This window comes from Mixophyes fleayi, chromosome 9, assembly GCF_038048845.1.
Source record: "Mixophyes fleayi isolate aMixFle1 chromosome 9, aMixFle1.hap1, whole genome shotgun sequence".
Classification (NCBI taxonomy): domain Eukaryota; kingdom Metazoa; phylum Chordata; class Amphibia; order Anura; family Limnodynastidae; genus Mixophyes; species Mixophyes fleayi.
In genome coordinates, this window is record NC_134410.1 from 15,388,118 (window position 1) to 15,402,615 (window position 14,498).

At 41.0% G+C, this 14,498-nt stretch overlaps 1 protein-coding gene across 1 annotated transcript; it reads right to left on the reverse strand.

Moving 5' to 3' along the window:
* Positions 1–2,911: 2,911 nt before the first annotated feature.
* On the reverse strand, positions 2,912–9,787 carry LOC142101445 (lymphotoxin-alpha-like). The gene is made up of 4 exons (XM_075185907.1): positions 9,643–9,787; positions 7,430–7,469; positions 4,332–4,376; positions 2,912–3,938 (listed from the first exon to the last, which is right to left on the reverse strand). The coding sequence occupies exons 1-4, from the start codon at positions 9,763–9,765 to the stop codon at positions 3,511–3,513; spliced, it is 636 nt and encodes a 211-aa protein (XP_075042008.1). The 5' UTR covers positions 9,766–9,787; the 3' UTR covers positions 2,912–3,510.
* Positions 9,788–14,498: the final 4,711 nt, after the last annotated feature.

Below are 14,498 nucleotides of genomic sequence, written 5' to 3' on the forward strand. Positions count from 1 at the left end.
GGGCCGTACACTGTTTGGTTTAGCTTTTATTTAGTTAGCTGAAAGCAAGTGCTCTCGCCCCACCAGGTTTATACATTTAATAAACTGTGACCTTTTTTAAGCCAAAGCTGAAGTTGTCGGTGTCTTTATTTATTAGTGGTAAGAGATATGGTTGTACATGAGGAGAGGTTGTGCGCGGAAGAATGAATCTGTGGTATGAAGTTTAATGCGGACGACTGTTAGAGACATCTCTATGCCATACCGACCACATCATCTTATTATCACAAATATAAAGCATCTAAAATTTGTGGGAAAAGTAGGCACAGTGACTGTCCCCAGGGAGAGAGAGTGTCAGCTCTTGTGGCCAGCTGTGTGAGCCACTGTCATTGTGTGTAACTTGATGGAGAATTGTACAGAAGAGAGAGAGAAGAGTTGTGATAACAGTGGGCATTTATTTTAACAAGCGAGATGGTCTGAAACTATTTACTCTAAACAACTTTGTGTGTACTACGCTACCACGTCTGCCTCTGCATGTTCACCAGCTTGTTTCTTTCTTCATGTGCAGGGGCAGCTGTTTACAGTAAACCCAGCAGAACCTGGGTTAGCCTTTTTAGTGACTGTTGCAAATATAGGTTCCAGGAGGATACACCGAAATATCCCTGTCAGTGAATAGGGGGCTACTTATTAAATATAATTTATTAGTCCATTCACTTTTATATTCCATTTCTAGACTTTTATAATCATTTATCAGCAATTCCCTAGAAATATGATGTGTATTTTTTTTAACATAAATCGCTCTGGTTACCTGTAATTATGTATCTTTTCTATTTCTCTTTGTTTTTTTTCTTGCAGCTGTTTTTAATCATTTATATATTTGTGCCATGCGATTACCATGGCAACCACAGTCACATAATCACATAATGTAGCAAAGAAGCATCGGAATGGCCCTCTTCTCTGCATGCTTGTTTATAGCTCGATCCCCTACCCCCCATTTCCTGTGCCATTATATTGAGAAGATTCCAGACTGACTCACATTCTCTACCAGAATGAGATTCAGTGCTCAAATCAAAAGCTTCCAGCTGAGATACAAATTGCATGAAAAGAGGTAAAATATAAATTGCATTTTATTTATTATTGGTCTCATTAACTATATCTCTAACGTCTCCTCTTAATTGGAAAACAAGGACAATTGCCAAGACAAAAGATAAATATAATATAAATAATTTATTTGGGCATTGTGCTTGTTTGTCTAGTATCTAAGACAACATTCATTACAAAAAAAAGATAATTTATACTTTAAATATTTATACAAAAATAAACATTTATATCAACATTTTCAAAGTAAACATCATTACAGAAAAAAAAGTAAATACATTCAACCGGCTTTAGTGCATACCATCCATAAAATAGTGTGTACACAAGAGCATTTTAAAAGTACAGGTTAAAAATAAATAGATATATTCCCTGGGTAGGTTTTATTTACATTAGCTTCTTAAAACTAAATGGTCATTTTAGGCCATTCATAAATACTATATATAACAGGGGCACATGGAGGATTTTTAAGGGGGGGTTTCCCCTCCACCAACAACAAAAAAAAAAAAGCGAGAGAGCTACGCGCATGCGCCCGCGCATGCGCAGCAGCTCCGTTTCGGCAGCACTGTACAATACAGCACCGCCGCGGACGCTTCTTCGAAAGCGCCGCGGCTGCTGTATAGTACAGTGCTGCTATGTAGGGCTCTTTTTTAGCGGAGGGGAGGGGTTTCTGGAGACCCAGAAACCCCCCCTGCGTGCGCCCCTGTATAAATATATAATTTAAAACACAGTTGAAATGTTTGTACTATAACAGCCTTAAGGCTTATTTAATACGTAGGAAATAGCTCATGTTTGCAGTAAAACAAAGTCGGTATTGCTTTTTGTCTAATTTGTCCTACAGTGATTAAAGGTGTTCTTGCCCCCGATTTTTATGGCTAATAATTTAGATTTATTATTATAATGTTATGGCATTTTTACTCTTTGAGTCATTTACATAAATGGGTTCAAACTTTAATTGTAAGCACTCATATCGATAAGCTAATTACAGATGGAACTCTAAAAATTATTGGCGGCTTAAGAATTTTGGAGGTGGCTGAAAGACTGTGTATTTACTAAGGCACACACAGGGGTACACCCAAAACCAGTGGGTACACTAGTCAAGTTCACTTTGGATTTTTTGGGGAGGCTGATCTAGGAGTCGCATTTAAGTTACAGTTTAGGTGTTTTTTTCAAAGTAAAAAAATGGATATTTTAAACATTAATATGATAGTTGTCAAAGTCAAATAACACATTCTCGACATAGAAGGTGCTAGGGTTAGATGCGTTGTAGTGATCAGAGTAGGTTTAGTCATGAATGACACCACCGGGAGAACATAGCAATAATGAAAGTAAATACAGTCCATACACCTGTTTCTGATCTGTGCATGACTTGGTAAAGGTTAGTCACCCTTGTCCTATATAAGGAAGCCTTGTTTCTATGTAAAAATTGTGGTGAGTTGGGGGGGCTGCTCCATGGCTTCTGACTGCTAAGATCCACATGTCCCCGGTGGCTGGCTGGCAATTTATAGCCCCGTGGGGGTGGAGACTCAGCTCAACAGCCTATTAGAAACAATTTAAAGGAAAAAAATGCAGGTAGCCCAAGACAGCCCACTATGGGACCGGCCCCTGAGGGGAGGGGGGGGGGGGAGATACCCCCTTTGCTTTGGTCTCTGGGCTAGAGGAGCTTACTTATTTTGCTCAATGATACATACTGGCCTACAAGTTATGCACTACGCCCCTTGCCCAGCGAGTTTCTACTCTACATCCTCTTTACATTTAATATGCAAGCAATAGGGAGACTTAGCTTACCAGTCTAAGCAAAGCAGACAGAACTGAACAGTAAACAATTTGAGGAGGCTGAATCGGGTCGTTACAGGCTGTACAGTGGGGGGGCGTGAAATCGAATATCTTAATGACATAGCTTATCTTCTCATTTTTTTCAATTCAGTTTATACATAATGCACCACTGTGTACAGTCCACAGATTATGGCTGCCAGATTACCAATTTAAAACCAAGGGGCATATTTACTAAACTGTGGGTTTGAAAAAGTGGAGATGTTGCCTATAGCAACCAATCAGATTCTAGCTGTCATTTTGTAGAATGCACTAAATAAATGAACGCTACAATCTGATTGGTTGCTGTAGGCAACATCTCCACTTTTTCAACCCCGCAGTTTAGTAAATCCAGCCCCGAGTGTTGCATGGGGGCATGCATATCATTTAGTTCAGATGTATGCTGCTTGTCTGCAATTGTTAATATAGAACAAGCTGCCAGGGCACGCTGGGACCTCTAGTTCCACACCCGCCACAGGTTGCCCGATGCTATGTAACTAGGCAGCATACATTTAAACTAATGCATCATATATGTTTTGTACATGAGTTTTATACAGGTCTGGCAATCCTGAGTCATGTTTATGGGAACGTATGATAAAGAGGACGGCAATAGAAGAGATTACGGTATTATAAGGCATATCCCCCAAAGTAGGTTGCCCCATTTTCCCTCTTCAGATATTGATTTCCATAGGTTTTAGTGTACAGTCTGTCTCCTTTGTTAAGTTTAAATGCACCTCCTTGGAAAATTGATTTTCCCCAGCTACCGGTATGTGCGGACCCAGCTCTGGGCTGTACCCCACAAGCTGTTTTTTGCGCATCGAGCAACTGCATTATTTCTTCACGTTCTACGGACTCCAGGATCACGCTATGGGAAAGAACATTTTCCTTTTTGTCCGTGGGGCAATGGACTCCTCCAAAGGTGGCCTGAGTGTATATAAAGTACAGGCCTGTACGTTGAATAAGCAGCTTATTGTTGTCTAGCTTCAGATTTCCTTGGCTGAAAGAGTTGTCTATGTCGGCGGTCCATTGCAGTGAACCATCAATGAACGGGTCGGCTGGAAGAAAAAAATAAATGTGTTGTTTTACTAAAAAATAGGGCCAGTGGCTAAATAATATACCAGAAATATGCCATGGATAGCTTATGATCTGTTCTACATTTCGGATAAATCAAACATTAGGTTTGGACCAATGCTTGGAGACTGGCTAGCAAAATCTGCAAGGATAACTGGAATGCTTTGCTTTGCAGTAGAACCTTTTCATCAAATCCCAGGGGGACTGTATCTTACATATGTAGGATGTAATGGAGTAACTGAGCCATATTTTTTAAGAGAGATGAAGTGTAAAGAGTCAGGGTAGGACTTAAACCATTCATTTTATCTGAATGCTCCAATATTTGGCTTAAGTTGTCCTTTAAATAGTAAAATGCTGTTCTGAGAATCAAATAGTACCTTGAAAATGAGCTGCAGGTTTCTCCACATTTTGGAGTCTCTCTGCTGTAAAAGATAAGAGAGATTAGAAGTGCAATATAACTGAGGCAGATTTGACAACATTATAGACATTAAGGGTATGAGTCATTAAGGAAAGTAAGGCAAAAATAAGTCAATTTTATCCTGGACAAAACCACATGGTAACAGACTTTTTGTTCTCCTACCATAGTGCAAGCACATAAAATGATGGCTTTCTAAGCCTAATAATTAAATAACAAAAGTGGTTGCAAATGGGAAGTTTAAAGCACTTTGGGGCGGCTATCTGCTTATGCTTAATGTATACGTTGTAACATCGATTACACAGTCCCTTACAATATATAGGGAGAAAAAAAACACACATTTCAGAAACACATGCAGTGAAAAGCATCACATCAGTAAAGAGAAACCTGCCCTGAAGAGCTTACAATCTAAATATACTTTAATAGCCATAACCTTTACATCTAGTGATTACAATCTCATCTAAGATTACAGAAAATAGTAAACACGTCTTTTTGCACTTTTACATGTATGCAGTGATTTTTTTACTGGTGGAACATGGAGTAACTACTTTTCAACACTTTTTACTAATGTTCTCACTTGTACATTATGTAAGGGGGACATTTATAAATTTATAGACTACCATGTGGTGGCAGTCTATTCTGGACAGAGCTTAGGGAAGTAAGTACATCTCTAATCATAACATTACCACTGATGTTTATTAGAATGTAATTGCTCATCATTTTAAAAATAACTTTTTACATCTATCCAAAACTACATCTAATAAAAAGTATAAAATAAACTACAGTGTAGTTTGGTTAAACTTAAAATATAGGGACATTATCAGGGACAAATCTACAAATGTTTAAAACTTTCCCTGCAATCAGTCAGTGTTAGAGACATTAGCAGTGCAAGAAACAGCCAGTAACAGTGTTGTTCTTTTTTGTTGTTGCAGGAACCTGGGACAGACAGAAAGAGAGACAGTGTTGGTGAAGGAAGGAAGACAGATGGTGTTAGTGGAGGAAGGGAGAGAGATGGTGTTGGTGGAGGACAGAAGAGAGATGTTATTGTTGGAGGATGGGAGAGAGATGTTATTGGTGGAGGAATGTGGAGAGATGGTGTTGGTGGAGAGAGAGTTGGTATTGGAAGAGTGAGAAATAGAGATGGTGTCAGTGGAGGGAGAGAGATGGTGTTGGTGGAAGAAGGGGGAGATATGGTGTTGGTGAAGGAAGGGAGAGCGTTGGTGTTGGTGGACATAGAGAGAGAGAGAGACGGCATTGGTGGAGGGAGGGAGAGAAATGGTGTTGGTGGAGGGAGAGTGATGGTATTGGTGGAGAGAGAGTGATGGTGTTGGTGGAGGGAGGGAGAGAGAAGTTATTGGTGGAGGGAGGGAAAGAGATGGTGTTAGTGGAGAGAGAGAGATAGTTGGTGTTGGAAGAGGTAGAAAGAGAGATGGTGTCAATATAGGGAGGGAGGGAGAGTGATGGTATTGGTGGAGGGAGAGAGTTGATATGGTGGAAGAAAGGGGAGATATGGTGTTGGTGGAGGAAGGGAGACAGATGGTGTTGTTGGAGGAAGGAAGGGAGATGGTGTCGGTGGAGGGAGGAAGAGAGATGACGTTGGTGGAGGGAGAGAGAGAGAGATATGTTATTGATGGATGGAGAAAGAGATGGTGTTGGTGGAGTAAGAGAGATCGATGTTATTGGTGGAGGGAGGGAGAGAGATGGCATTAGTGGAGGAAGGGAGAGAGCTTGAGTTGGTGAAGGGAGGGAGAGAGATTGTGTGTTTCAGGTAGGTAAAGAGATGGCATTGATGGAGAAAGAAAGAGAGATGTTATTGGTGGAGGGAGGGAGAAAGATGGTGTTGGTGCAGGGAGGGAGAGATGGTGTTGTTGAAGGTAGGGAGATGGTGTTGTTGGACCTAGGGATATAGTGTTGTTGGAGGTAGGGAGATGGTGTTGTTGGACATAGGGATATAGTGTTGTTGGAGGTAGGGAGATGGTGTTGTTGGACCTAGGGATATAGTGTTGTTGGAGGTAGGGAGATGGTGTTGTTGGACCTAGGGATATAGTGTTGTTGGAGGTAGGGAGATGGTGTTGTTGGACATAGGGATATAGTGTTGTTGGAGGTAGGGAGATGGTGTTGTTGGACCTAGGGATATAGTGTTGTTGGAGGTAGGGAGATGGTGTTGTTGGACCTAGGGATATAGTGTTGTTGGAGGTAGGGAGATGGTGTTGTTGGACATAGGGATATAGTGTTGTTGGAGGTAGGGAGATGGTGTTGTTGGACCTAGGGATATAGTGTTGTTGGAGGTAGGGAGATGGTGTTGTTGGACCTAGGGATATAGTGTTGTTGGAGGTAGGGAGATGGTTTTGGTGGATTGAGACAGAAGTGGTGTTGAAGGAGAGATGATAAAAAGAAGCCAATGAAGACAGAAAGGGCAAAGAGAGGGGGAGGGACCTCAGAGAGTTGGATGAAGCAAAGGGGGGTCCATTGGGGAGTGAGGAGTGTTCTGCAGAGAGAGAGAATGCCAGGAAGAGCAATAACAAAATGCTAAACAAGAGCTTAGAAGTGACATGATTAATGCATATAATGGATATAAGACACAGTATTTTTATTTAACCCATTAACAGATTTCTATATACTGTTAATTTGACAACCTTTTATTACACTTTCTAATTACTTCTTTTTCTCTATCTTTAGCTATCAATTTTAATATAATTTGCTAGAAAATGTAAAAACAAATATAGTTTGGAAGATTATTAGATGTGTTGGAATAAAGAATGAAACCTTTTCATTGATAAATGTGGACCCTAGAGTGCCCCCACAATAGAGACTGTTGATATATGGTACTGATGATAGGGAATATTGTCATACTCCAGGTGAGCACCCCCCTGATTATCCATACAAAAATATGATAAGAGATCATTAAATAATGATTACACCGGGATAAATTAGGGAGGTCCACATAATCTGTCCAGTGTGGATGTTCACAGTCTCTCCTCAAAATTAAGTTACAGATAATAATAAGAGAAGAGAAACAAAGTGACATAAATGTACGGTCCAGTGACACTTTGCTCATACCTTGATTATTTGAGTGCAACTGGGATGTCCTTTCTTCGCTCTGTTTAGAGAAATTAAATTGTTAGCCTCTAAATACACTTAAGCTATGATGACACAACCAAATAGACGATCATGGGTTCTGGGAAGAAACAATATCCTAGATCCCGATCAATGAAATAACTTATTGTTCCTATGTACACATCACTAGTCAGACACAAATAAAAAGTTTTGGAGACTTCATAGAAGGATAACATCCTATTGCTAATAAAGATGACTTACAAACACTCCTTCCTTTTTGTGCTCGCTTATGTGCACTGGATTATTATTATTATAAATTTTTATTTATAGGGCGCCACAAGGTGTCCGTAGCGCCGTACAGGGACAAACGAGTTACAGTACAAGGTGAGACAGCACAGTACAGTAAACAGTAAGCACAGTAACTCAGTAAACTCAATGCACAGCTAGAGATGGCAGGGGAGGGAGGATCCGCAAACAACGGTGCCCAAGAAGGAGGGCGAGGAAGACAGGGAGATCCCCAGAGGGGACGGGGGGGTGGAGGGTCCTAGAGGAGGAGGGCTAAGTAGCTGGAGAGCAGAGTTAGGAGTGGTGGAAACAGGAGGAGAGATGGCCCTACTCAGAGGAGCATACAATCTAAGGGGAGGGGTGGACAGACAGAGAGACACAGGGGAGAGAGGGAGAGTAGGGGGACGGAGGCAGAAGATAAGGTAGGAAGTTAAGTGAGAGACAACTAGTATTACCATTATATAAACCACATCTTAAATAAAAGGGAAGCGTTTTGGACAACTCATTGAATGAAGGACGTAGGAGAACTCAAGATGGTTCAGAGGTTCCTTGGAACTTTGGAAAAAGGTATCATCAGGTCAAGGTCAGGAAGATATTTTTACATTGGTAACCATCACACTGGAGGCTTTGTTTTGCTTTCCTCTGGATTATTGAAATTAGAGTAGGAAGAGTTGAGCTCGATGGACCTTTCTCTTTTTCCAACCTTACTAACAATGAAACTTACAAACTAAGACTTGTGGTGGGTGACTGCCAAGTTCCATGGTAATACATATGGAAGGTGAAGAGGAAGTGAAAGACAGGCTACCAACTTTTCAAACTGAATTGAAGCTGTACATGTCAGCTGAAATGTTCCCCTCACAGGGTCATTATTGGCCCATTCATCACCCATTGAAGGAAGAAATAAGAAATGTAAATAAAATAAAACACCCCATGACTGCTAATCATCAACGCGCCACAGACACGGCCAGCTTGAAGCAGGTGGTGATTGGTCACTGAATGACCCAATCACTTCCTCCTGCCCATGTATGATTAGCACAAGTGTCTATCTAACCCAACCACCTCCTCCTTCCTCCAGTGACTCGCAGTCGTCCTAGCAGTTATTAGCAGAGCGGCAGGGTGCACCAAATAATTTTTAAATATCTATTTATATTTATGTTATAGTCAATAGCTCCCCTGTAGATCCTATCACCCGATTTTCTCACCACACTCCTGCCAGCTCACAAGTAGATAGGTTAGTAACAACTTCAATACATGCTTATTGTTCCAACAGAAGGCAGCAGGAAAATTAAGAATAACTTGCATTATCATTGTATTATCAATAAGGGGATACTAATTATGAATTGTTCACTGTGCAGAATTTCTATTAGCAGATATATACAATTCTAGTTGAAATGCCAAGGAGAATAGCTGTATAACACATATACAGTATGTCTACAGTTGCATATCTCAAATTCCTTGCAGAATCTTTATTTTTAAAATGTATCTTTAGAAATAAATAACTGCAATTGTTATTGTGTAAGGCAGGCCTAGGCAGCCAATGGCTCAGAGACGGGCAAGGCATGCTGCTACTTGTAGTTCCACATCAGCGTGAGAGACATGTTCCCTTACTCTGCTGCAAATGGGCGTGTGCCTACAATGAAGCAATCTTGGGCAACTATTTGACACAAGTTTTGGGGAGGGGGCACAGCAAAATTAAGGGAATTCATTTAAATAAAATGCCAATTATCTTCATGCAAATGCCTAAAATTATATTTATGTTTTGAAATGTGCAAAATTGATATGCACAGATATGAATGGTTGGTCTAAGGGTTGAGAGGGTTACACGTTTATCTAGGAACCTCTGGCAGCATAATGGCTAGGCACAACCTTGGATGCAAAGTATTTTATTTTATAAATTCAAAGCGTGATTGGCAAATGGGCAGAGATCTTACCTTTACTGGGGATCCTGTCACAAGCATCAAAAGACAAGAAAAGGTCAACAGGGCTGCTGAAAAGTATCTCCTGGTAGTCATGCTCTGCAAGCCCATGGTGGTTCTGGGTAATGTCATAAGCATGGTGTCTGAGATTGCAGTGATGATACAGACTGCAGGAATTGAGTGACAATAATGGCTGAGGTGTGCAAGTGACCTGTATTATAGACAACATCGAACGTGGGAGGGTAGGGGGAGTGTGAATAAACAGGGGAAACCCACAACCTATAGACGTAGAAACAGAAAATCTTAGTACTAGGGACTGAGAGCAAAGAAAACCACAAATAGCTATATCCACACATGAAACACTTTTTTTCTATTTCACACATAAATTGATAAATAAGATAAGTACAGTTAGTTTGCATGTCAAAAAGAAAGTGGAGAAACAGTACATGTCACCTCTATACTTAAGGCTCCAGGATTGTGGCTTTACAGTTGCATAATAGAGATAAATAAAACACCTTACTCTAAACACACAAAGATGCAACCTGACACACATTATGTGCTCACATTCACACGCGTGTCTAATATGTCCGAGTTTAATGGGACATTAAAATGCAATATCATTAAAGTTTTGTTCCATTGGGGGCTCGCAGCATCTTATATGTGCTTTGAGTACATTATATGTACAGCTACTCGTCTTTTGAAATTTTAATTCAAGTTTGGAAGTGGCTTTTTGTATGCCAACAAACTGTTATTCATATGTCATTAGTTTAAAGCCATATATGTAATGATACAAACATAAAAAGTGCCCATCATTTAGCCTGAGTAGTGAAAGCCAAGTCTATAATCCTGTTTCTAGCAACCTGACCACGCTGGTGTCTTAAGATTAGAGTTCGGAGCCTGGGAGAAGCAACTTGAATCCGCAGTTGTGCGGAGACCGGTTTAGTGGTAGGAAAGCTCCTTAGGGTTCCCAGACCACCAGCAGTGTCTTTGTCAGCTTACACTACTTCATGAAAAATACTTTGATCAAATTTGATTCTTGATATTATTCTCCTTGACCAAGTATTGGTCCTGACTGGTTTCACTTGAGTAAGAAGTGTTCTGTTCTGGTAGTTCCTGTTGGTCTTCACTTGTCATACTGCTTTGAGCATTATTGATGGGTACATCTATCTCCAATGAAACTGATTTCTCCTCCTTTACTCATTAGTTAGTGTTCTGAAATCATATCATTGGGATGGTTCTGCTTTCCTATCTACAGTTGTCGGTAGTCAATTATTTCCTGCTGTTCAGCATCTTTTTGACCTGGTTATCCGTTGACAATGGCCTGGCAGGTTTATTGAAGAACATTTGTTGGTTCTCCTGGCTTCTTTCTCTCTTCTTACATATACTTTGAAAAGGGAGCCTCTCTGGCAGTAACTTGTCATTGAGATCAATGATTGTAATTGTTACACTTACTTCTCCTCGCTCCAGCGCCGTTCTCGCTCTCGGCAGCGGGACGGCGCTTCTGGGTGTCAGCGTTCACATGACCGCATGTCAGGGCGAGGAATTTGAAATGCCTGTATATAAACCGTGCTCTGACACTCATTCAGTGTCAGAGCAACTTGTGTGTTTCCTGACTTATGCCCTTGTGCTGAGCCTGTATTCTGATCGATTCCTGTGTACCAGTTCCTACCTGACTTGACCATTCTTGTTCTTCTATGCCTGTGTACCGTTCTTGGCTTGCTGATTACCTCTGCTTGTTGTTACTCTGGTGTCTCTAACCTTGGCCTCACTGACCCTGATTCCGCCTGCCACTCCTATACTCCACTGCCTTATTGTGTTGCCTGACCCGGCTAGTTTGACTTCGCTCCAGCCTGCTAATTCGGTTCTCCTTTGCCCGACAGTGTACCAGACTCCGGATTGTCCTTACTTCGTCTCCGCTTGCTGATTCTGCTCTCATCTGCCAGCGTGTGTACCGAACCTACTTGACTGACTACTCTTCGTACCTTCCATTGGTCTCCAGTTGTCCCTCTTCCACAGTGCTACATCTAGAGGCAGACCAGTGGACCGCGACCTGCAAGCCCTCGCTGTAAAGCCCATCCTGCCTTGCAGCGGTTCTTGGTGAATACCGGAGGGTTCATTAGACTCCACACCACTGGCCAGCCAGCACAAATCTAGTTTAGCACAAGGAGCCCACTCTGTTTATCACAGTAATCTTCTGGCCATCAGGTGAAAGTCTCTCTTTTACTTGTTTGTGGATTTCTGTAGTTCAGAATCTCTGGATCTTTTCCTAATTCTTTGCTTTCTATGACAATGTTCTGGACACCACAGGTATATTTTTCCCAGACAGTGTGTGGGAAGTGTGGACTAGAGGCAGATTTAGATATTGGTTTGGGCTTTCTCCCAGCCTCTCTGTTTGTAAAAAAACAACATAAAAATGGAAATGGTTTAGGGAAATCCAGGTCTCTATAAGCCCACTGACCCTTAGGCAGGAGCCTAGGTTGCCTGATGGATGATCCAACTCTGACTAGAAACTCTGTGTTTAATTCCCCATTGCATTGCTAATTCATGGAACTCTTACGGTGTATATTGAGATCACCATATGTAATCAGCATGTCACATATACCAGGTCTTCCTACTGTTGCTTTGAGATATGATAATACTGGTGCCTGCTGTAATTTGTGTACCTTGGCAATTTCAAAATATCTGCTGTAGTAATACTACAATTGGGAAAGTCTCCTGATTCCATGTGAACAGATCTGACAATCCCAATTCTGGGGTTTTCCAGGTGCATCGATAGTTTTTAGTTCTCCTTTCATTTGCTTAACAATTTGCTGAAAAAAACGTCTCAATGTCCTCATCCATCTGTGGCCAGAAGATGGCGAATCTGGTATTCCCGGAGGACTACAATGTATTTATGTCAATATTTCACTCAACAGATACTAATTAATCACAATCATCCCATAAATGTGTAGCCATTTACCACTAGCAACGAATCCCACAGGTGCCCACAGTCTGATTGTGGAATGCATTGTATTATACAACCACAGGCCACCTCCACCCATTGTCTGTGTCTGTTTCTATCGTTTCTTCAGTTTCTTTAGCACTTGACCCTCACTTGTTGCCATGTGTATGGCTTTGTATGGATTTCCATTTGGCATTGGTCAACAGAAACTGTGCTAATATCTTGCACTTGTTCATTCTTTCTGGGTGGGAGCGGCTTGGATAATTTTCGCCATTGGGATTTCGTTGTCAGGTTTTAACGCACTGCTAAGTATTTTTGCATTCTCAGCACCATTGTTAGGTTACAGTTGACAGTCTTTGGTTCTCGCCCTAAATGTTACTGGAGCCATATTGAACCTCCATGTTAAAGTTCTGCGGAGAAACGCATTTCGTGGGGAACCTCCTCTTAGTCAATAATAATAAAGGTCACAAATGAGGCTAAGACAAGCAGCATTTTAAAAGAAATCTCTAAAAATTTTATTGAAAGGATTGGCCATTAAGTGGTCGGAGGTTGGATGTTTACACTACACTGTACTGAATACACTTTATTCCTAACTACTTTACATCAGTGTTGGTTTTCAGACATGGCTCTATGTGAGTTATAGAGGCTCAGGCAACAGGACAAAGTTTAAAATTCAGCTAAATTAATACTTGCTCACTCTCCCAGTAATGTCCAAGAGACTGCCTAATGCTGGGTAGGTCTCAAAAGAGCAGGTCACCCTCCCGCATCATGCCCTCTTCCTAGTGAAGCGGGAGGGACAGGAAACTCAATGACGCATTTCGAGATTGCAACATTGCACCATGAAGGACCCGTTTCGTGGGGCCACTCCCTCCTTTTCCCTTTACAATTGACCTATCAGAACTTTGCAAAACATGTTGCATGTGGTCATTCTATGTTTCGGACCAGATGGAATGTGTTCAAGCCTAAATTGATATATTTTAACTATTTTTAATGACCATCCTCAAACGTACAATAGTGAAATTCAAACTATAGTTTTGCAGTTCAAGTAAAAAAATATTAATATTTTTTATCATTTTAAAATATTAGTATTAATAAAAATGTTTAAAAATACTAAATAAAAGGCGAACAGGTACCTTGAACATGATTTGGGGGGCGGGGTGATGATTGTTTAGCGATTATATTTGAGGCCTTTGAACTGGTGATATATTATAGCTTTATCAACTGGTTGAAATCTTTTGAGCATCTCCAATACAGATTATAGATATTTTGGTGAAAAGCAAATCCACACTGCCAAAACCCTGCCCTTGCTCTGCTTGCAGCATACTGATCAACCCTATATTGCTTTGCGTTACTGCTTGTATCACTGTATTCAGTGCAGTGAAGTGCTACCATACACTCAGATTTGAAAGGAATCCATTGCAGTCCCATAGATTGTAAGATTGCGAGCAGGGCCTTCTCACCTCTGTCTGTTTTACCCAGTTTGTTTATCAGTTTACTGTGTTTGTCCCCAATTGTAAAGCGCTACAGAGTATGTTGGCGCTATATAAATAAATGATGATGATGATTTTTGTTCTGGACCCCACAGAACTGTAATTCTGTCATGAATATACCACTGCTTACGTTTCTGTGACTAGGTCACTGCATGGCTTGTTGACATCTTAGTATTTCAGTGTAAGTTGACACTCCGTCCCAAAAGTCAGAGTATGATTGTATTTACAGAGTATCTTTTAAAAAAACACAATACAACCCCATCTAGAGTGTAACCTCCCACGAGCAGCATTCTCTCTCCCATATGTCTAGTGTCTGTATGTCTGACTCGTTTTCCACTGGGATGTCCTACACGCTGAATTGCTTGTGTGAGCGCTATGCTGATTGTTTACTGGTACACGTGGAAATTATACCTGTTTGGTGTGAGCATAACTCATACTTA

Bases quoted from the DNA above. Each gene is read 5' to 3' on its own strand.
- LOC142101445 (XM_075185907.1), bottom strand. From the start codon at position 9,765: ATGCTTATGACATTACCCAGAACCACCATGGGCTTGCAGAGCATGACT. The intron at 7,470-9,642 runs GTAAGATCTCTG...TTCTCTAAACAG, and splicing joins TGACAGGATCCCCAGTAAAG to AGCGAAGAAAGGACATCCCA. The intron at 3,939-4,331 runs GTACTATTTGAT...TTTTTCTTCCAG, and splicing joins ACCTGCAGCTCATTTTCAAG to CCGACCCGTTCATTGATGGT.